This window comes from Trichomycterus rosablanca, chromosome 3, assembly GCF_030014385.1.
Source record: "Trichomycterus rosablanca isolate fTriRos1 chromosome 3, fTriRos1.hap1, whole genome shotgun sequence".
NCBI lineage: Eukaryota > Metazoa > Chordata > Actinopteri > Siluriformes > Trichomycteridae > Trichomycterus > Trichomycterus rosablanca.
In genome coordinates this window covers 41,792,469-41,816,735 of record NC_085990.1, presented here as the reverse complement: position 1 = coordinate 41,816,735, position 24,267 = coordinate 41,792,469, and the positions used below count along the sequence as shown (strand labels likewise).

Genomic DNA, 24,267 nt, shown 5'->3' with positions numbered 1-24,267 from the left:
AAAGGGCCTTCCTTAAAGTGTTGCAACAAAGATGAAGCATTGGGTGTGTCTGAAACACCTAAACTCAACAATTAGGATGGTTTCCACATATTTTAGGTCATATAGTGTAAGTGCTAATTAAGCTTGGCTTGTGTTGGCAGGTGAAATCTGTGAAGACCGGCTCAGTATTCTGGACCATTGGCTGCTGCCTGTCCTATTTCTATATGGTAAGTGTTGCACTACAGTTTTTCAGACTTTTCCCCCTTTTTAGTGTACAGTGATACCTTGTTCCAAGTGATACCTTGTTCCAAGAGATACTTTGTCCAACTTCATTCAATGTCCCCTAAACTCGAAATATTTGAAACTCGATGCCCTTCGGGAAGAAATTTGTACCCTTAAACTCGATGCTTCCTATAAATTCGACATGTTAAGCCTGCATTTTTCACCTGCACGAGTCAAGTTCATACACTGATGGGCACTGTGTACGGAGGGCCACACCCCCATCAGCATTATTCCTCAGCCCTGTGCAGGCACCGTCAGTCAGCCAGCAGGTGCCGCAGTTGCACCAGTTATGAGGACCTATGATCCGACTTTTTACCCCTATAAACAACAGCCAATCGTTGTTTATGCCACCCAGCCCAGTCGGAAGGCAGAGCTGAGATTCAATACGATGTATTCGAAACCCCAACTCTGGTGTGCTAACGTACTTTTTCAGCCTTTAAAAAAAAAAAAATTTTTTTTTACTTAATTTCAAATTAACAATGAACAGCCGCTTTGTTCTGCGCTCTGCTTGAGCGGCGCGGTAATACGTGATCAAAGTGCGCATATGAGACGAACCTGTATATAGCTCAGGGTTCTAAGAAATTGTGAGAATCACCTTTAAAATGCTTATTACAAAAAATAAATAAATAAAGCTTGACGTGGATGAATGTACTTAAAAAACGACACAGGAACACTTTTCTTAATTATTACTGCTCATAAGTTCTCTCCACTAATGAAATTCCTCACTCATTGTTTTAGTACAATAAATTTAAATGAAACACAGATACAATTAAACTTCTTTATTGTTTTCTGATGCTTCTTAATCATGGAGATGCTTGATCTTGGAATATTGTATTCCATTCAGTAAAGGCGCATTCACAGGTGGTAAACAAAACTTGACGTGGAAAAAAGCAGAAAAGCGCAAAAGCTGTTTTGTCACTTCTCATGTGAATGTGCTTTTACTGAATGGAATACGGTATTCCAAGATCAAGCATCTCCACGATTAAGAAGCATAAGAAAACAATAAAGAAGTAAAGGTAAAGTGCAGGTTTTATTGTATTTTGATATTGATTTGACCTGTTTTTAATTGTATTTTAGTGTTTTTTATACATCATATTTGTGTTATTTTCAGTGTATAAGTGTCAAAAACAAGCCCATTATTTTACATTAGCCAAAAATATATGCAGTTCCACGGGACCATGGAACGCATTAACAGGTTTCCCTACATCCTTATTGGAAAAATACCTTGAAACTCAACACCTTTTAAACTCGACACCTCTCCCAGAACCAATTGACGTCGAGTTTCAAGGTACTACTGTACTATGCAGTTTTCTAGTCAGAAATGCATTTAATGACAATTTGATTCCAATGATTTTATTAAGATCTTGAATAAACTATACTAATTTGTTCTAGCAGTGAAATAGATCTGACGTTGCATTAAGCCATTTATTAAAAACAAGCTGGCTGAACAATGTTTTGTTTGTTCTGATTACTGTACTTTCATTGAAACTGAAACTCTAGGAAATGTTTAAAATACTAACTCGCTGTTGTCGTCTAGCTTTACTGAGAATGTCTACACAGTCTTCATAATAGTGTAATCTCGCTATTATGGAGCGTGGAAACTCACCAGGCCTCGGCATGGGTGCGAGCGATCGGTGCACCCTGTCCACCAGTGGGCCTTTATCCATGGAAAAAGCTTCTTTAAGGAGCTTTGATATATTGAGGGTAGTCAGGGAAAACGAATCACCCTCTGGAATCCCCACAATTCGGACATTTTGACGGCGCGATCTAGCCTCCAAATCCTCACATTTAGCATCCAGTTTAACGAGTTCTTTAGACAGAAATTCAACTTTGTTCTGCAGCGCTGCCGTATCATCGGTACATGCAGACAGAGAATGTTCGATGTCCGAAACCGTGCTTTTCACGCCGGCCAACTCGGACCTCAGCAAAGCAAAGTCTCGTGTTAGCTCGGCTTTCATGTCCTGCAGTTCTGTTTTTATCTTGGAATGATGGTCATTCAAAACGGCTTGTAGTTCAGCCACGACAGCGCGAACCAGCTCAGATTTTAACGCATCAATATCTAATGTGGAAGCTGGTGTTGCGCGTGTCTCTGCTGCGGGAGCTGAAGCACCTGACGGCGAGGATGCAGCGTGTATAACAGGCCGTATGAGCGACTGTGTAGAACTCGTCGATTTATTTAATTTTGGAGGCATGGCAGTTTAAGCAGTAAGCACAACCAAAACAACTAAGTAAAAGTAGTAACTGATGCGTATAAATAAACGAATAAAACGTTATCAAAATAATAAAATATTACTTTCCCTACGGGCACCACCAAACACACGTCTACTCCATGCCGCACCAAACCGGAAGTTCCCTAAAATACTAACTAAATAGTTTCAAATCTATCCTTGACCGACCAATGTTGCAGTCAACACTGAGCTGTTCTTTACATTTATGGCATTTAGCGGATGTTTTTTTTCCAAAGTGAATTACAATTTAATTTATTTATTTCTTTGTATAAGATTTTTTGGGTTAGGAAGGTTCATAAGTTTGGCTAGTTTATTTTGAAATACATTTGTCACATCATATGCTGTGACTACCAGAGTTACTATCAAACAGTACCAAGCCTATCTCAGATCCTATTACAGAAACATGTTAAATTAGCTGAAAAACATGATGTGTGGCAGTACTGCCTTTATGCTGGCTGGGCCATTGTTTTCCAATTGAACTTTGACCCAGTCTGATGCCATCTATGGAACGAACTGTTTATATAACATGGTCAAAAGCGGAGCACAGACATGGTGAAGAGGAACTGGCCTGTTGTATATCACTATTTATTTATTTATTTTTTTAATGCATTTAATGCATCCTAATTTAGCGCACTCAATTTTTTTGAGAGATACCAGATTGCATCCAAGGAGCACACGTCGCTGTACACGCCTCTTCCGACATTCTGCACAGGCACCAATCAGGGTCCTTACACAGCGTATAAATCACAATCAGGAACTAGTAATGACTAGATTAGGAGATGAAGGGAGAAAAATACAACATGACAACTAGTTTACATTTACATTTACATTTTCAGCATTTAGCAGACGCTTTTATCCAAAGCGACTTACACAATGAGCGGAACACAATGAGCAATTGAGGGTTAAGGGCCTTGCTCAGGGACCCAACAGTGGTAACTTGGTGGTGGTGGGGCTTGAACCAGCAACCTTCTGTTTACTAGTCCAGTACCTTAACCACTAAGCTATCACTGGCCCACTAGTTAACAGTGAAACGTTAAGACCGAGTTTGTGTTTTAGATAGCAATCCCACGTTTACTTATCCTGGAATCACTTGCTGTGGCTTCATAGCTCTTTAATAACATTCAGTGCGCCCTTCGATTGTAACAATAAAGTTTCATCCACACATTTCCCCCTTTTTTAATCTCCTCACGTCTCCAAATGACAAGCACTGTCAAACCATTCTTGCTTTAAATGAAAATACATTTCAAACAGAACAGGATATGAATAAACTGTCAATACTGTCAGACAGTATTGTGGATTTATTTTTCAAGCTTCTTGCTCAGTGGCACAGCAAGCAGATGTGAAAGGCGTGAATGCAGTATGTTCCTAGCATCCTTGCAAGAGTTTGGGAGCCAGACAGTGCTCATCAATAATAATGTTCTGCAATTTTGTCCGAACCCAATCCCCCTTCTTTATTTTCTAGGGATGTAACGATACACTCTACCCACGATGCGATACGATTCACGATACTGTGTTCATGATACGATTTTCCCCGATTTTTTTAAAACTAAATGAAATTGAAAACAAATTATGACGTTTCCTTTTATTACTTCTATTTAAAATAAAATACTGAATTTGTGCTTATATTTAATTCATTTAAATAATGAATGTCCTTTATTTTATTAGACAGGTGCAAACTATGCAAAATAAATGCTACACATTTCCCTTATTCTGTAATAAAAAATATAGCGCCTGTGCCCTCGGCTGTTTAAAGTGAATATCGATTCATCTTAAATGATTAACCGATTCAAATCGCGGCACATGCGCACCGATTTTTAACTGTCTGCCGGTGCACCGTTACATCCCTATTATTTTCTAAACATGTTTTTAAACACATAACAATAAGCCAAGAACATATCAAGGAAGACGAGTAGACCAAGTTATATACACAAGGAGGGGACGGCGAGGTGGCTAAGTGGGTAGCACTGTCGTCTCAGTGCAAGAATGTCCTGGGTTTGATCCCCAGGTGGGGCGGTCCAGGTCCTTTCTGTGTGGAGTTTGCATGCTCTCCCTGTAAACATATACACAAGGGGTCTGTTCGAAAACCTAGTAAGCTGCCTACTGCCTACCTTGTGCAGTTGCCTAAGTAGAGAGGATTCTAAGACATTCACAACTCATAAGGCAGGTTTTTCAGACACACTACTTAGACAGCAATTACATCACTGCAGTTTTTCGCTTACTTAGCCTCAGGCCTTTCAAACCAGTGGGTTGAGGAGGCACAACCCGCTAGCAAGCCAGCTAACATCTCCCTCCTTGTACACCTTTATACAAATGAAAAAAACCAATGAGAATTTATTTACATTTGAAAAGAACTCACTTCGTTGCGCCGCATTCGTCCGCCATATTTGCTGGGATTGCCTTCATCGCCAAGGAAACATTGGATGCTCCCTCGTTATTCAGTCAGATTATCACTCAAAATTAAGGCACCTCAATAGGCAGCATTTTAATGCATCTATAAATTCGAACAGCTTTCTCCTCGGGAGCTTAGGATGACGTGACGGGAAATTGGTGTCTATGTAGAAAGCTCACTAGGTTTTTAGACAGACCCAAGGTGTAGAAGTGGTCATACCAAAATGACTTACCGATACATGATAAAAGAAGACAACCCCCCACTGTGTGAAAGATGCCTAACGCAGATCTTAATACTGCATGTTCTGATAGAATGCCCCAAATACACCAAAGAGAGATGACTACACATTCTTGGAACTGTTAGAAAGCCTCAACCAAGAAAACACAAGAATCCTAAAGTTCTTGTCAGTAACAATAATAAAAACTAAAATTTAAATGGACAAATAAACAAGAAATAATAAAAATAAAGACAACACAAATGGTGCCCAGGTGGCACAACGGGATATTCCGCTTGCACTCCGCTAGCACTCCTTGGTACGAAACTCGGCGTTGGCACCGGTCAGCTGGGTGCCATCTGGCGGGCATAATTGGCAGTGCCTGCAGCAGATATTAATAGACCACTGAAGTCGTGCGTCATTCTGTAGTCCTCGTTATGCCCATATTTGGAGACCCGGGTCTAACTCAGATTTCCTATAGGAAAAATCGGCTCTAACGCATCCTGTGCTAAATAAACATTTTCAGAACCCTGTACGTTTTGTCTTGTGTACATTTTTCTCCTGTACATCACTGGATCCTCTGAATTACGAGGTTGTTAAAGGGTCGTAATACTAATAATGCTACACGAAAGCTAATGCTACTGCGCATTCATTAGACGTCACTGAACTACACCAATCAAATCAACGGAACGAGCGGCTCGCTTTTGGTGAGTACAACCGAAGGCGTAACACCCAACCATCCTTGCTTTCTACTTAAATGTAGCTACCTACTAAAAATATCAACCAAAACTTGGGAATATCACTCCACTGTTACACTGGTGAATCGCGCTGCTTCGTGCACTCGTTTAAGAGGCTTAGAAAAGAAAAGAAAAGAAAACATTAAGAGGCTTCCAGTCTAGTGACGTCAATTCAGTGCGCAGTAGCATTAGCTTACATGTAGCAATATTCATATTTTGACTCTAACGATTTTAATAGACAAAAGAATCTCCATAAAACAAAACATAACAGCTTTGGAACATTTTTTATGACTACAGGATGCGAGAGAGGCAATTTGTGAAATCTCCATTCATATTGCAGTTGTAGCCTAGTGGTTAGGGTACTGGACTAGTAAGCAGGAGGTCGCTGGTTCAAACACCACCACTGCCAGGTTATCACTGTTGGGTCCTTGAGCAAGGCCCTTAACCCTCAGTTGCTTAAACTGTATACTGTAAGTCGCTTTGGATAAAGGCGTCTGCTAAATGCCAAAAATATTTCCCATTCAAAATTTCTCTTAGACCCAGGTTACCAAATATGGGCATAACAACATGGCGTGGCCTACAAAATGACGACACGACTTCAGTGGTCTATTGGTTACCATATCTGCAGGGTGGGGGCCGGACTATGTGTGTGTGGGTGGGTGGGTCTTCATACGCTGTGTAAGGACCCTGATTGGCGGAAGAGGAGGGCTGTGCACGTGCAATCGTGCAATCCTCAGATGCAATCGGGTATCCCTCAGCAGCAGGAGAACAAATTAAGTGCACTAAATCGAGAGGAAAATGGGAAAAAATGCATTAAAAACAACAAAACACCAGTCATGCAATGAATCACACAATCATGTGTATAAAGTGGCGTAAATAAAATAAATACATTTAAATATATAGGTTGGGGCGAGCACGGTGGCTTGGTGGGTGGCCCTGTCCCCTTACAGTGAGAGAAGGTCTTGGGTTCGATTCCCAGTTGGAGCGGTTCGGGTCCTGTCTGTGTGGAGTTTGCATGTTCTCTCCGTGTCTGCCTGGCTTTCCTCCAGGAGCTCCGGTTTCCTCCTACAGTCCAAAGACATGCAAGTGAGGTGAATTGGAGATACAAAATTGTCCATGACTGTGTTTGACATTAAACTTGTGAACTGATGAATCTTGTGTAATGAGTAACTAGCTGTTCTGTCATGAATGTAACCAAAGTGTAAAACACGACATTAAAAATCCTAATAAATAAGTTGAGCCATAGTTTCCACAATAAACACCCAACACCTAATCAGCTCAGTCTGAAAAAGCTCTCTCTCTTTCTCTCGTTCAGGTTCTTTAGACTGAATAATTGAATTGAGACTGCTATACTGAATTGTGTGTGTTACAGGTGTCTGCTTGGGGAGGCTACGTCTTCATCATCAACCTGATTCCCCTGCACGTCTTTGTGCTGCTCCTCATGCAGCGCTTCAGCAGGAGGCTTTATATCGGTGAGCCAATGCTTAAGTGCGTGTGTTTGTGTTCGGCCTTTATGAGACACACTACCACCCACACACACTTCACACAAGCACAGATTCTTCTTTGTTAGTCAGAAAATGCCTGCTTTTCCTACTCTTTTCTTTAGTTGACACCCAGAGCTGCTTGCTGTGTCTTCTCTGCAGTGTTGTTTTTTGTTAGCTGTCTAGCAGGAACAACCACATTTAGCCACATTGTTGCTTTCTAATAATATTTTTATTCCACCCACTCCTTCCTGCCTGTCACAAACCATCAGACTGTAATTGCTCATCTGAGTCTTGCCACTGGGTTAGCAATATGTTTTAATTGCTTACAGGCTCTAATGCATGGTGATGCTGAAATATAGTGTCCGTCATCTATTAACATTGGTCTTCAGGAACGTACTTGGACGTAGACACGTGTCAACCAGTTAAAAGCAGTCTGGGCTAAGATTTAGTCTTATGTATGGTTGTCCGATGTTGGCTGACTCCCGATACCCACCGCTTTACGTAGCAGTATTCACGATGAATAGCATATGCTATTATCAAAAGATCAAAAGAGCCTGTGACCCCCTTACTGCTGCTTGATAAATTTCGACAGTGGTTTAATCTCAACTGCACTGTTCACCGTCCGGATGCCTATACAGATATGATTGGCTATGTCTGATGGGTGGAATCGTCAAGGGGATTCCTTAGTACTCCTGCAGTTGTGGCCTTCGCTGACTGGTCAAGGGTACTTGATACTGCTTTTTCTGTGAGCTCATCTCTGGCAGATGAAAGGCAGTTGAAAACTGAACACTTGTCGATGGGGGATGTTGGGTACCGCTGTTCATGGTCAGTCTAGGTGTCTGCTGGAGTGGAGGAAAGACTGGCCAACTGGATATGACTAGATTGGTAGAAAAAGATCCTATAGGTAGCATACATGAGTTGAATTACTGAACTAAATCCAGACGTCAAGCTCTAAATATTCAGCAAGTCTTACTATGATTTAGGAAATTTCTTGGATACATAAATAATTCAGTGTTCGAGTTGGTGTTAAGCGTCTTTAATTCCTTTCTAGCTCCGAGTCATTCGGTTTGAGAGGTGTGTGTGTGTGTGTATACATATTCGGAGGCACTTGGGTGACCCACTGCTGCTAGGATCAAGGGTTTGCAAGTCCTTACCAACAAAATAATCACAAGAGCCATAATTAACTTTTGTTGGTATGTAAATCTGCCTCTGCGGCATTATCATCAGTTTAATGGCTTTTGTTTAGATCATTGCATTGTTTTTAAGTGACAGTGAATAAAGCTGCAGCGTTTGTGTGTTGCGGTGACTCTCTGATGAAAGCTAGTGCTGCTTTCAGCTTCTAATTCTGTTTGGACTTTTATTAGCCCCCTCACCGGACTTTCTGGAGCAGCTGCTGCAGTCAGAAACGGGTTTAGTGATGGATGCTGGACGTTTGCCTCATCTAATACTGCACCAGAATTAGCTTTTCCAGGGTCACATGGAACAGGTGTTGCATCTGGCTCCCTGTGGAGCTTCAGTCACATAGCATCACTGTTTAGCCTGTTAATGAATTAGATAAAGCAACTTAGTATCAGGCTAGATCTCAGAGTCGGTGCTGAGGCCTGGACTCAAGGTGGTTAACCTTACTCTTGGTTTTCAGAGGAAGTTTGAGAGTTTTTAAAACTAATATTAGTATTCACACAGTGACTCTGGGCACTGAGGAGTAGGTTGCCTTGAATGTTGATACTGCTGCTTTATTAAATTCCTTATTTAAAATCAGTGATTTTCTTTGTTTGGTTGTTTGAAGGACTTACAGTTTCTATAACTATAAAGTAGGGATGTCCCGATCACGTTTTTTTGTTCCCGAACTTTAATTTTGACCCCGATCCGATACCAAGTCTCAAACCGATACTTGTATTTTGTAGATATTGTCTAGATAAGAACACTTCAAGTACATTACAGTTATTCAAATTAATCCAATGTATATGTTTAACAACTGAATAGCTCTAAGTGTTTATTTTTTAGGTGCCGTATCAAATTAGTAAAACTAGAACACTCAAAATGAAGTGAAGGTTCTTTTTGAGGAAAATCATCATCTCTGCCGTTTTTGATTGACGTTTCTACGCGAATTGAGCTTCCATAGTGCATGGAATAGCGTGTTTGGCTAACACGATGACTCTAGCTGTCTGCTATTCGGTACCGTAACAGAAGAAGTTAATAAAGCGTTATGTCCCGACAATTTGTGAATATACCGTATATTTATTTCTTTATTAAACGAGTGCATCACTTTGTTGTTTTGTAAACCGGAGTGATCCTTGACTCGCACTCCATATAAATAGTAAAATTCTACAGTAATGAACGAAGCTCTGCTACTACCGCCTCGTGAAACGCTCGCATTGCAGACATTACACTTTGCTGTTGGACTTTTCACTTTCCAATTTAAAGTATTTCCACACAGCGGACATGCTGACGTAAACAAAGGATCGGAATTAGGATCGGCCTTAGTAAAGCCGATACCGATCAGTTGAAAAATGCCTTGATCGGCCCCGATTCCGATCTTTGAGATCGGATCGGGACATCCCTGCTATAAAGTCTTTTTTTTCTATAAGGGGCAAAGACCTGTTAAGCATTCTCAGCTATTTTCATTTGGGCAGCACTATTGTGTAGAAATTTATTAAAAAGTCACATCTTCATTGACACTTTATTTGAAATAAGTTTATAACCTTACAGAATCTTTTTTTTTATTATTGGATTTTTGTAATATTAACATTTTAATGTTTATATAATCAAACATTTCCAAAAATGTAAAAACTATATTTTATCACGGTAATAAACCTGTGTTAAATATTCACATATAAATATGACACAATATATTGTGTCTATTTTAGGGGTTCAAATTTTGCTAATTCCTTTGATTTGATTACTGCTGAGCTTATAGCGTCCTATCAAAATTATACCCTGGTCAGCCATAACATTAAAACCACCTTATTTCTACACGCACTATCCATTTTATCAGCTCCACTTACCATATAGAAGCACTTTGTAGTTCTACAATCACTGACTGTAGTCCATCTGTTTCTCTACATACTTTTTAGCCTACTTTTACCATGTTCTTCAATGGTCAGGACTCTCCCAGGACCACCACAAGAGCATGTATTATTTAGGTGGTGGATCATTATCAGCACTGCAGTGACACTGACATGGTGGTGGTGTGTTAGTGTGTGTTGTGCTCGTATGAGCAGATCAGACACAGCAGTGCTGCTGGAGTTTTAAAATACTGTGTCCACCCACTGTCCACTCTATTAGACACTCCCACCTTGTTGGTCCACCTTGTAGATGTAAAGTCAGAGACGATCGCTCGTCTGTTGCTGCTGTTTGAGTTGGTCATCTTCTAGACCTTCATCAGTGGTCACAAGATGCTGCCCATGGGGTGCTGTTGGCTAGATATTTTTGGTTGGTGGACTATTCTCAGTCCAGCAGTGACAGTGAGGTGTTTAAAAACTTCATCAGCATTGCTGTGTCTGATCCACTCATACCAGCACAACACACACTAACACACCACCACCATGTCAGTGTCACTGCAGTGCTGAGAATCATCCACCACCTAAATAATACCTGCTCTGTGGTGGTCCTGGGACCATTGAAGAACAGCATGAAAGGGGGCTAACAAAGCATGCAGAGAAACAAATGGACTACAGTCAGTAATTGTAGAACTACAAGGAGGTGGTTTTAATGTTATGGCTGATCGGTGTATACTTTTATTTAATGAAAGCAATGTTATTCAGTGTAATTTGGCAGTAACATAGGAAAGTAACAAACACTATAAGGTAGCTTAGTGTTCTGAATGTAGATTTTAAACAAAGCTGGTAGCAAATAGCTCATTACAAGTGCTATTTACATATTACATATTAATCACACAAGATAGATGCACTTGGTATGTTAAAGCTTTTCCTGGCAACACTGGTGTCGTTATTGTAAGATGATAAGCAGAGTATCACCTTTATATTGGAACATATGAAATATCCACATCATTTTAATAAACAAATTAAGTTAACCGCAGATCCACATGTGCAGAATTCAACATCCAGTTTAACACTAACCGTCTCCCAGTTTGTAATTGTAATGGTTTGTAGCTCTGTCACTCATTCAGATAATTTAAAGGCATTAAGCTTGTTTTCTTATTTGGGTTAAAACTGTTAGCAGAATTGTACCCAGAGGGAGGTAGGTGAGTGTCAGTTCAGTGAGAGAGATCTAGACCTGCACTCAGTTTAAAATGCCATTTCATTTCTAACTGCTGACAATTTGAACTGACAATGTTAATCAATTACTTTGTCGTTTATCTTTTAATATTTAACATCCCGACTCTGTGTGCCCACTGTTTAGCATATGTAACTCAACTGAACTGAAGCACTGAACTGAATTAGTCTGAATAGTTCAATTAAAACCGGAAAAATCTGTACAGTACAATATTTTGGCGATGTGCACTGTTTTTCTGCCAAATATATATTTTGGAATTATGGCCAAAAAGATCTCATCCGACCATAACACATTTTCCTTTTTTTAATGCATATTCTCCCCATTTTCCTCCTGATTTAGCGCACTCAATTTTGTCTTCCGCTGCTGAGAGATACCAGATTGCATCTGAGGAGAGCACGTCGCTGTACACGCCTCCTCCGACACGTACACAGCCCTCCTCTTCTCGCCCCTTCTGGCGTCTCTTCCGCCAATCGGGGTCCTTACACAGTGTATGAAGACCTACCCACCCACACATAGTCCGGCCCCCACCCTGCAGATACGGTGGCCAATTAGTATCTGCTGCAGGCACTGCCAATTATGCCTGCCAGATGGTGCCCAGCCGACCAGTAGCAACATAACACATTTTCCACATTTCCAGGAGCTTCGCAACCCGACACATGATCAGTACTGACTGCCTCTTTTCACCTGCATGAGGCGAGTTCATATGCAGACCAGCCTTGTGCATGGAGAGCCACACCCTGATCAGCATTATTCCCCAACCCTGCGCAGGCGCCATCAATCAGTCAGCAGAGGTCGTAATTGCACCAGTTATGAGGAACCCTGGTCCGGCTTACCAACCCTGTGAACAACAACCAATCGTTGTTCATGTGGCCGCCCAGCCCAGCGTATACTTCGTTTTGATGAATTTGATGTGTTGCCTGGGCTGCTGTAAAAGTCATGGACAAAATGTGGGTCGCTTGAAAAAAAGTTTGAAAAAACCTGCTTTAGTCTCTTGGCAGCCTCTTTGTCTTTTTATCAATTTAGGAAAAACATCAAGTTCTAGGTACTGTGTCTATTGTGCCTAATTTTACCCACTTGCTGATGATCGTCTTTACTGTGTTCCATGGTATATGTAATGCCTGACTGATGCCTTTCAACAATAAAGGCCCTTCAATGCTTTGTAAGCTCTTTGCAGACCAAGACTGAAATGTTTATGAGGCAGTTTTATCTTTTATATGGCTTAGAGGACATTTTTCTCATGCGTAGTTGTTATAACTGAAGGTTAGATTGAAATATGCATGTGGTAATTACGCGTATTTGAGGTCTTTTGTTAAGCTCTGGCTCTGATGGGAACATGACAGCTCTGGTTTTTGATGATTCAGTGCTTGAGGACCAGCCTTTCTGTACAAGGACTGACTCCTCGTTAGCTTTTCTCTTTACTGCTTTTTTGTAAAAGCAGAAACAGTGCTGCTTCACCAGTCTCATAACGTGTGTCTGTGTGTCTGTGTGTCTGTGTGTCTGTGTGTCTGTGTGTGTTCTGATAAGACTGTATACCTAATCTCATGCTCTGTGTCTTTGCAGCATACAGCACCTTTTATATAGTGGGCTTGGTGCTCTCCATGCAGATCCCATTTGTGGGCTTCCAGCCCATAAGAACAAGTGAGCACATGGCTGCTGCAGGTAAGACTGCTTCTCCTTTTTTCCCCATTTCCACACCAATTCTTAGAAATGAAAATACCCATAAACAGTCAGCTTAAATCGTAACAGTATTTAATATACAGTATATTATCTATAAAAAAATACTATTATGAATGCAAGATGACCCAAATCACAGACAATACACCCTAAGGGTGATTTATGTTGTTAATATTAACAAAAAATGAGATTAAACTTGATCAGCCAGGTGCTTACATGGACACACGATTAGTTGTGTCTGTTATGCCTAGTTCACACTACACGATTTTTGCTCGGCGACTGGTTGGCGCTAGATTTGCCGGCTCGGGAGCAACTCGCCGTATGCTCGGCTAAATATCCAGATCCGAGTTGCCCGACTGGCAATAAGTGCTATGTCAAACAGCCAGTGAGAACGCAACATACGGTGTGAGGGGAAACGTAGGGGAGAAGTTGTAAAAAGGTGGAACAGGGGCGTAATATAGTTTATATCAGAATACATCGGTGCACACACAAGTTTTACAGTATTTCTGATCTTATCGTTCTCTACAAAACATAACACCAACGTTGCACTGCAAACAATATTTATTAACCTCCAACTCACTATAGAACAATCCATGCTGTTGCTATTTTTCCTACTTGATTTTATGCTGCACATCAGCCCACAAACTTTGATTGCTCGCTACTTGTTGATGTGCATTTTTTAACGTGGTATCATTACACCCCTCGTCACTTCTTGCGTTTGTTTTCGTGACAAAATGTAGTTTGGGAGACCAGAAAAGCTCGCCTGCAATTCCAGTTGGTGATAGATCATGTATAGGCTTACCCCCCTATTGCCGAGCAGTCGTGTAGTGTGAAATATTTCAATATTACAAGAGATCCAGTTGTGTAGTGTGAACTGTACAGTGACCTGACGACTTGCAAAGTCATGTAGTGTGAACTTGGCATAAGGTGGAGAGACAACTATTGAGCAGGTATTCTTCATTACTGCTGTACCTGAGGCCTCTGCTGGAAGTCTGGTCGATCGTGGATGGCAGTGTGTGGCTGTCCTTACACAATACTGTGTTTTGTGAGACCCCGCCTTTAGCAGATGAAAAGAAGCGATCGGTGGCTGCATGTGTGTCACGGGGTGTATGACTGTCCTCCGTTGGAGATGGTGGGATGGGAGTACAATTGGATTGGGTGAAAAAAAAGGCCAAATTAATAAATAAAAAATACAAAGTAATAAAAACTGATTTAGTCATAAAATCGAATGAGTGGCTCAGTGGGTAGCACTGTCGCCTCACAGCAAGAGGGTACTGGGTTCGATCCCCAGGTGGAGTGGTCCGGGTCCTTTCTGTGTGGAGTTTGCATGTTCTCCCCGTGTCTGCGTGGGTTTCCTCCGGGAGCTCCGGTTTCCTCCCACAGTCTAAAAACATGCAAGTGAGGTGAATTGGAGATGAAAATTGTCCATGACTGTGTTTGACATTAAAAACCTGAACTGTAGAATCTTGTGTAACCAGTGATTACCTGTCCCATGTAAATGTAACCAAAGTGTGTAAAACAAGACGTTCAAATCCTAATAAATAATAAGTAAATAAAACTGAAAAATTTTCACCTCTTTTGAACATGGCTGGTCTTCTGGCTGGCTGCAGACGTGCTCAGTAGAAACAAGTGAGATCATCAGTATATTCCAAACTTCTTCATTGTTCTTTGATGGCTAATTTGACCCAAATACCAGTTTGTATAATCAGAATCCACAGCTAGAAACAGTTAACCAAATCATGTTTTTAAGATCAGCTGCCTCTTAAACAGACGAATGAATGTACCAACTAGTAGCACATGGAGCTATTCAATCATGCACTTTATATGCTTGTGTTTCTGCAGGTGTGTTCGCTCTGCTGCAGGCCTATGCCTTCTTGCAGTATCTCAAGGACCGGCTGACGAAACAAGAGTTCCAGACCCTGTTCTTCCTCGGAGTATCGCTGGCTGCCGGCGGGGTCTTCCTTACCGTTATTTATCTGACCTACACAGGTGAGCCAGCAGCTACAACATCAGCTGGTAGATCCATTTAATAGAGCACAGTGTACACGTGTTGTACATCTGCTTTCCTGTGCATGGTGGGATCATGGCATCAGTGACTGTTTTGTTTATTAATGGAAACAGTTGGCGGCACAGTGTCTTGGTGGGTAGCACTGTCGCCTCACAGCATAAAGGTCCTGGGTTTAATTCCTAGGTGGAGGTTAATTTAATGTGTTTGACATTAAACTTGTGAACTGAAGAACCTTGTGTAACCAGTAAGCTACCTGTCCTCTCATAAATGTAACCAAAGTGTGTAAAACATGACATTAAAATCCTAATAAATAGCACCCAGGTGGTGCAGCAGGATATTCCCCGTAGCACGCCAGCGCCAAGTTTCTGAACTCCTCGGTATGAAACTCTGCGTTGCCACCGGCTGGCTGGGTGCCATCTAGCGGGCGTAATTGGCAGTGCCTGCAGAAGATACTAATTGGCCATTGTATCTGCAGGTTGGGGGCCAGACTATGTGTGAGTGGGTGGGTCTTCATACGCTGTGTAAGGACCCTGATTGGCGGAAGAGACGCCAGTGCAGAATGCAGGGGCGAGAAGAGGAGGGCTGTGCACGTGTCGGAAGAGGCGTGTACAGTGACATGCTCTCCTCGAATGCAATCGGGTATCCCTCAGCAGCGGAAGACAAATTGAGAAAATCCTAATAAATAAATCAGTAATCTAGCTGCTTTACACTTTGACATCTTGGACATTTTGACTAACCGATTGCTAACTGAATTGCTGTAGGGTTGCTAGGACTGCCTCATAGTGCAGATTAACTAGTAAACGTGAGGCATGTGAATGCTACGTGAATGAAAAATGTTAAATCGCTAAACACTAGCATTACATTTTGAATTTCACAGCAAATTGCATATTACACGGGAAACGGCTCATTTCACGGTCTGTGAATTAGGTAGGGCCTTACGTAGACCAATAAGGCATAACATTATGACCACCTTCCTAATATTGTGTTGGTCCCCCTTTTGCTGCCCCACAAGCAACAAACTGTGATGCACTGTGTATTCTGACACCTTTCTATCAGAACCAGCATTAACTTCTTCAGCAATCTGAGCTACAGCAGCTCGTCTGTCGGATGTATCCACACGGGCCAGCCTTCGCTCCCCACGTGCATCAGTGAGCCTTGGCCGCCCATGACCCTGTCGCCGGTTTACCACTGTTCCTTCCTTGGATCACTATTTGATAGATACTGACCACTGCAGACCGGGAACACCCCACAAGAGCTGCAGTTGTGGAGATGCTCTGACCCAGTCGTCTAGCCATCACAATTTGGCCCTTGTCAAACTCGCTCATCCTCGCCCATTTTTCCTGCTTCTAACACATCAACTTTGAGGATAAAATTTTTACTTGCTGCCTAATATATCCCACCCACTAACAGGTGCCGTGATAAAGAGATAATCAGTGTTATTCACTTCACCTGAATAATGTTATGCCTGGTTGGTGTATAAATTGTTTTATAAATTGATTTAGATCAGCAAAAAGCAGTGAATTAAAGCTGTTCATAGTACTTCAGTTGTCTTCAGTCAACCTAAAATTTTCTGTATATGCTGTTGAATAAAGAAATATGATTCATATTGGTAAGTTTGGCCGCTTAATGTCACTGTGATTTTTGTGCACTGTTATTTATCGTATCGCCACAATGTATCATCTTTTTGTGACGTCTTAAATGTCTGAGTGTTAATGTCATGCGTAAATTCTAAATACACTAAAGCATTAAGACATAAGCTCTCTGATGCTAGTTTATTCATGTTTACTTGGGGAAGCCGAAAAAAATCAGTCAAATCAAAACTACAATGAATTGTACGACCTTAGTAAATTATAAAAACACCGTGCAGTGAATATCACAACAATGTGTTAACACGCCGTTAACAAAACAAACAATAAATTGTGCAGCCCTGTTTGGTTTACTGCCGATAGCCACCGGCGCTTACACGTTTTTATAACCAAGCTGTCTGTGTTCTGCTCTCTTCTAACCTAGATACAGAAATAAAGAGTGAATTTCTTTTGTTCTTTAGCATGAGCAAACCTTTATTAATCACCCCATCCCTGCAACAAGCATCTGGGATCTCATTAGTGCGGTTTCTTCTAGCTTTTATGTCGCATTTTCCTGGAGGAAATTCACCGAAATGCCATCAGATATACGACTACTGGTCTGCTGGAGGTTATCTAAGCTGCTCTTAAAAGCCGTGTAAAAGTCAGTGCCATTCTGTGTTTTTGTAACTTATCTTGCTGTCGCCTTTGTTTTCAGGACACATTGCTCCTTGGAGTGGCCGCTTTTACTCGCTTTGGGACACTGGGTAAGTGACACTTCTGGGAATATCCAAAACCATCAAAATGATGTGGAGGTTTAGTGTATGAATTACAGCCTAATTAGGTTCTCCTGGTGTTATAAACTGAACATGCTACATTACATCTGTGCATTAATAGTCTTTTACTAACAATCTACATTTATCAATAAAACTTTTATGTATTTTAATTATATGCTTTGAACTTGCTGGCACTAGTTTTTGGAGAATTCTTGCCTGTTTCAGCATTTCTGTGCCTCTGTGCACAAAGAGACCTGAGCACTTCTCATCCAACATTATGCCATCAGTACCTCACAACTGTTTCTTCCGGGTGCTCTGGTTTCCTCCCACAGTCCAGAGGTGAATTGGAGATACTAAATTGTCCATGACTGTGTTTGATATAACCTTGTGAACTGATGAACCTTGTGTAATGAGTAACTACCGTTCCTGTCATGAATGTAACCAAAGTGTAAAACATGACGTTAAAATCCCAATAAACAAACAAACACTAGTTTTTGGAAGGTTCTTGTCTATTCTAGCATTTCATCCAACGTCATGCCCTCAGTACCTCACAATTGCGCATTTGACTAAATTACCTTATGATGATACGTGTTTAGGCAGCTCGGTGGGCACTCTGTTGCATCACAGCAAGAAGTGCTTTGTAGATGTATGTGTGGGTTTCCTCCAGGAGCTCCGGTTTCCTCCCACAGTCCAAACACATGCAAGTGAGGTGAATTAGAGATACTAAATTGTCCATGACAAACGCATTGTCCATGACTGTGTTTGGCATTAAACTTGAACTGATGAATCTTGTGTAACCAGTAACTATCTGTCCTGTCATGAATGTGACTTAAGTGTGTAAAAATAATATTAAAATCATAATAAAAATAAATAAAAATGTAAATATATGCATTGAACTCAACTGAGGTGGCATTTTTGTGCCTCTGTGCACCAAGACACTTGTGCGCTTTTTTTCCAACTTCATGCCACCAGTACTGCACTATTGCATGTTTAAATAAATTACCTGGGTGGCTAAGTGGGTAGCACTGTCGCCTCACAGCAAGAATGTCAAAATTTTGGACAGTATTTATAAAAGCCCACCTCTACTGCTTGCCCCTTTACTCCTTTAGTTGTAACATAATACTTCTGTCATTTTTCAAATCCGATTATTTTCATTTATACCCTTCTCTATACTCTTTAGGTATGCCAAGATCCACATACCCATCATTGCTTCAGTATCAGAACACCAGCCCACCACCTGGGTTTCCTTCTTCTTTGACCTGCATATCCTGGTGTGCACCTTCCCCGCAGGACTCTGGTTCTGCATCAAGAACATCAATGATGAGCGTGTGTTCGGTGAGGATTGAGCACATATCACATCGCCACAGGATAGTAACAGTGCTTTAGTCTATCTCAGCGCTGTACACACAGGTGCTCCTAGATTAGTGCTAAGAATCTAATGCTGTGTATCTACAGCCAGCCAATAGTGTAATGCTTTCTGAAGAGGAAGCCAATTTGATCCCAGTGTTTTTGTATAGCTTGCACTGAGGATTGATCTAGCTTGCTTACCTCTCTTTATGCTGATTCTTTAATGCCAGCTTTTGCATCAGTAAACAAGGCTCAGGCAGAAAAGAAATAGTACAGACTGTTGTTGATTGTGTTCTTATATTTAATCCCGTAAATCCTGTGATTCATCTGATGGGAGTGCAGATTCAAAACTTAGAGTTAATCCTGAGTCATGCATAATTCTTTTTTATTTATTGACTTTTGTTATCTTCTTAATCAATGCAGCATTAAACCTACTGTTGTTTATTTTAACTCCAAGACTAATGTTTACATCTGGCATGTATGACTTAGAGGTTATGAGACTTATGAGACAGTATAATTTCAGCCTTATTTAATTACATCCTGTTGTACTACTACATTACCTACGATTTCAAAGTAACACACACACCAAGCAGAGTTTCCCCCCATTTTTCTCCCTAATCTAGTCATATCCAATTACCCTGATTGCATTAAGCTTCCTCTGTACCGATACTACCCTCCACTGCTGACTGAGGAGCGTCGCAACTGACATAACCGACACGTGTATACCGACTGCATCTTTTCACCTGCATGAGGAGAGCCACACCCTGCTCCACATTATTCTTCGACTTTTGCACAGGCACCATCAATCAGCCAGGAGAGGTCGTAGTTGCATCAGTTATGAGAAACCCTGGTCCGGCTTTCCCACCCTGTATGAACAACAGCCAATCGTTGTTCATGTCGCCGCCCAGCCGGATGGCAGAGCTGAGATTCGAAACAATGTGTTTTACTGCTGCGCTAGGGCAGCACGGTGGCTAAGTGGGTAGCAGTGGCCTCACAGCAAGAAGGTCCTGGGTTCGATCGCCAGGTGGGGCGGTCCGGGTCCTTTCTGTGTGGAGTTTGCATGTTCGCCCCGTGTCCACGTGGGTTTCCTCCGGGTGCCAAAGACATGCAAGTGAGGTGAATTGGAGACACTAAATTGTAAAGGACTGTGTCGATGTGGCTTTGTGAACTGATAAACCTTGTGTGGTGAGTGGCTACCGTTCCTGTCAAGAATGTAACCAAAGAGTAAAACATGACGTTAAAATCCTAATAAAAGCCGCTCAGGTGGCGCAGCGGTAAAAAGATGCGTTGCAACCAGAGCTGGATTCTGAGTACATGGTATCGAATCCAGCTCTGCTTCACCGGTTCGAAGCTGAGTGGCTGTATGGGCAATAATTGGCCGGTTGCTCAGTTGGGGGGGTGGGACAAAGAAGCGGATGTGGGTCTCTCTCGGTCAGAATGCGATTACGACCTCTGCCGGCTGATTAGAGGAGCCTGCACAGGAGATGAGGAAGAGTGCCCTTAGGGTGTGTCTCTCCGCATGCAACGCTGGGTGGCGCCAAACTCATAAATGTGTGGGTGGCAAAAATGCATCTGGCTGCTGCTCATGTTTCGGGGGGGTGTGGGTTAGCTTCGATCTCATCGGTCAGGGCAGGGTTTGGCATAGACAGAGAGAAAGCACGATGCAAATTGAACAATTGGATGCTCTAAAGGGGGAGAAAAAGGAAAAAAAAAAGAAAAAAAAATCCTAATAAAACAAACAAACTGCTGCACTACCTGAGCGGCTGCCCCTTTTTAGAATGCCCATTGTTCTGAAAGTGTATCTTTGACTTTAGGTCACCAGCTGGCTAGCTAGTGAATGTCTGAGCTAATGAGACAGGCCAACAAGATAAAATGTAAAGAACACAAACTACAATAATATAAAACACTATGTAAACACTTACAGCAAATAATGCTGAAGGTAAAGAGAACATAATAATGGAAACAGTAGTAGTAGTTATGATGGTTTGAGTTTTTGATAGACACTTTACTCTTGCAATAATTTTTTATCGTTTGTGTACATGGTGAATTTACCATGCTCCTATAGAAATATATTAAAAATAAATATTTTAATTCTTTTCAATATTATTCATTTTGAAACGTGACCATGTGGGTTTTTTTTTATAAAACTGAATACGTTTCATTCAGAAGACCTTGAAAATAGTCTCAACTGAGCTTGTAATTAGCTGTAATGATGCTTCCCAAAAGGCATTATTTGTTTATTTGCAGCTTAGAGGCCATGTACACACCCAGCACTGATTATATTTTATCTAATTACATCTAATCGAATAGTATATATGAATATAATGTCCTGTGTGCTGTCATTTAAGTTTATTAAATCCAGAAACAACTAGTATACTTGCAGCACTAAGGATTGGAGCTTAGCTTAGCATAGACAGCTAACCAGCTTATCTTCATAATTTACCTAAGCGCTTGTTCGTTAGTATATTCCTTCCTCTCTATAGACTCTGCATGTGTGATAATCATGTGCAGTGAACTCAGCAGATACCCAACCACTAGAGTGGTAATAAAAAAAATAAAAAAACACAGCCAGTTGTGCCTGGCTGGTTGACAGCACTGCCTGGGATTCCAAGTCAAATGGCCTCTTGAAAGAAATTGTGCCAAGAGAGAGATTCATGTACATATTTCCTCCAAAGGGGTGACCTCAGATCTAAGGACTAGCTTTTTAAATGTTAATAATAAAACACAATTATAAAAGGGAAAAATTAAGTGTGTTTTGTTAACCACCAAAACAGCACACAACATAAAACAATTATGATCGAAAGTCTGTTTGTGAGTAGGTTTTGCAAGTAGGATAGCTGGCTAGTTCATGCTCTGTTGTTGATCGCTTTGGTCTTTGCTGCCCTCCAGTGGCACTGTATGCCATCAGCGCCGTGTACTTTGCGGGTGTGATGGTGCGGCTGATGCTGACATTGACTCCAGTGGTGTGCATGCTGTCAGCCATCGCCTTCTCCAGTGTATTCGAGCACTACCTGGGAGACGACACAAAAAAGGAGAACCCTCCAGCTGAGGACAGCAGTGATGATGACGACAAGAGGAACTCAGGAAATCTGTATGATAAGGTAACTGGATCCTGAGCACGCTTTACTCCATCATGGACAATGAGAGCCACCCCCTGCACACAGTTTTCATTAAACAGAGGAGTGTGTTTAGTGACTAAAAAGGTCCTTTGTCCCCAGAGTCATTAGGCTCTACAACAGCATTCGGGGACAGTGGGTGATAGCTAAGGACTGAGGGCCCTACATGTAGCCATGTACATCGATCAGCCATAAGATTAAAACCACCTCCTTGTTTCTACACTCACTGTTCATTTTATCTGCTCCACTTACCATATAGAAGCTCTTTGTAGTTCTACAATTACTGACTGTAGTCCATCTGTTTCTCTACATGCTTTGTTAGCCCCCTTTCATGCTGTTCTTCAATGGTCAGGACTCTCCCAGGACCACAACAGAGCAGGTATTACATGGTGGTGGTGTGTTAGTGTGTGTTGTGCTGGTATGAGTGGATCAGACACCGCAGCGCTGATGGAGTTTTTAAACACCTCACTGTTACTGCTGGACTGAGAATAGTCCACCAACCAAAAATCTGGCCAACAGCACCCTGTGGGCAGCTTCCTGTGACCACTGATGAAGGTCTAGAAAATGACCAACTCAAACAGCATCAATAGATGAGCGATCGTCTCTGACTTTACATCTACAAGGTGAACCAACTAGGAAGGAGTGTCTAATAGAGTGGACAGTGAGTGGACATGGTATTTAAAAACTCCAGCAGCGCTGCTGTGTCTGATCCACTCATACGAGCACAACACACACTAACACACCACCACCATGTCAGCGTCACTGCAGTGCTGAGAATGATCCACCACCTAAATAATACCTGCTCTGTGGTGGTCCTGTAAGTGTCCTGACCATTGAAGAACAGGGCGAATGCAGGTTAAAAAAGTATGTAGAGAAATGGATGGACTAGTCAATAGTTGTAGAACTACAAAGTGCTTCTATATGGTAAGTGGAGATAGAATGGACAGTGAGTGTAGAAACAAGGAGGTGGTTTTAATGTTATGGCTGATCAGTGTATGTATGAGTATAAACAAGTTTATATGTGTACTTAAGTATATCCATACACATGCGTATGTGTGACCCAATTCACTGTGCAATACTCGGCACTCTATCACTTTACTAAGTAATATTTAATCTATATTTAATTTGTACCATACACTGCATATTTGGAATTGCACCTCTCTTATCTTTTTACATACACAGTTTATAATTTATTTTTATATGACTAGTTAAGAATGTCTTTTTTTTTCTGATGTAACTGAACCTGTGTGTATATGTGGTGTTTTTGTACAGGCAGGGAAAGTGCGGAAGCACATAACCGAGCAGGACCGACCAGAGGAAGGACTGGGGCCCAACATTAAAAGCATAGTCACCATGTTGATGCTGATGCTGCTGATGATGTTTGCTGTGCACTGTACCTGGGTTACCAGTAACGCCTACTCCAGCCCTAGTGTCGTGCTAGCCTCTTACAACCACGATGGGTAAGAACACACCAAACCAGTCTCATGTATTACCATTTACTCTGTAGCCAATATTAATAATCCATGCTAATGCCAATAGTTATTAATTTGAAGGCTGATTTGTACTTTGGTTTGTAAGATAAGATTCCTTTATTGATCCCCATGGGGGGAATTTGAGTCTTACAGTAGCTCCAGCAAATACAGTTAGAGTAAATGCAATGAAACTATTGACTATGTAAAGCAATTACTATATTACACAACAGTAAGACAAAATACAACTATATAGAAAAACACTATATGTACTTATACACTTACATACTCAAATGCACACGTACATACACACTTACTGTGACACAAAATAACTCACTTTTATTTATATATATATATACATATATATATATACACACATACCTAAACTTACATGCACATACACTAACACACACACACACACTTTCACATACATACACTAACACACAAAAAACTTACACACGCACTTGCACATGCGCACGCATACACACACTGCGGTAGGACTCCACCATACCACAGTGAGAGCCAACATCTCCAATTGTTGGTGGAAACTCCAAACAGTGTTCGGCATCAATGCTCATAACTCTACAAAATGAAAAACACAGTAAAGGTATTTTGTGAATCTTAAGATTTGATTTCCATGTGAAATATTTAGATACGACGTAAAACCTGTTACCACATCTAAGCAATTTACAATTAAATGGATTTCATCTGATGTAACTTGGCAACTCTTAGTATAAACTCCAACTCTTAGTTTTCCTCTGCAATT

The 24,267-nt window shown here is 41.3% G+C and overlaps 1 protein-coding gene across 1 annotated transcript in view; it reads left to right on the top strand.

Moving 5' to 3' along the window:
- The window catches only part of stt3b (STT3 oligosaccharyltransferase complex catalytic subunit B), a 69,590-nt gene that overhangs the window by 36,945 nt on the left and 8,378 nt on the right, over positions 1-24,267 (top strand). Inside the window, exons 4-11 of the mRNA XM_062991335.1 lie at positions 141-206; positions 7,202-7,301; positions 13,110-13,208; positions 15,066-15,212; positions 17,512-17,560; positions 18,750-18,904; positions 21,806-22,017; positions 23,305-23,492. Of these exons, the coding sequence (XP_062847405.1) occupies positions 141-206; positions 7,202-7,301; positions 13,110-13,208; positions 15,066-15,212; positions 17,512-17,560; positions 18,750-18,904; positions 21,806-22,017; positions 23,305-23,492 (1,016 nt within the window). The remainder of the gene's footprint in view (positions 1-140; positions 207-7,201; positions 7,302-13,109; positions 13,209-15,065; positions 15,213-17,511; positions 17,561-18,749; positions 18,905-21,805; positions 22,018-23,304; positions 23,493-24,267) is intronic.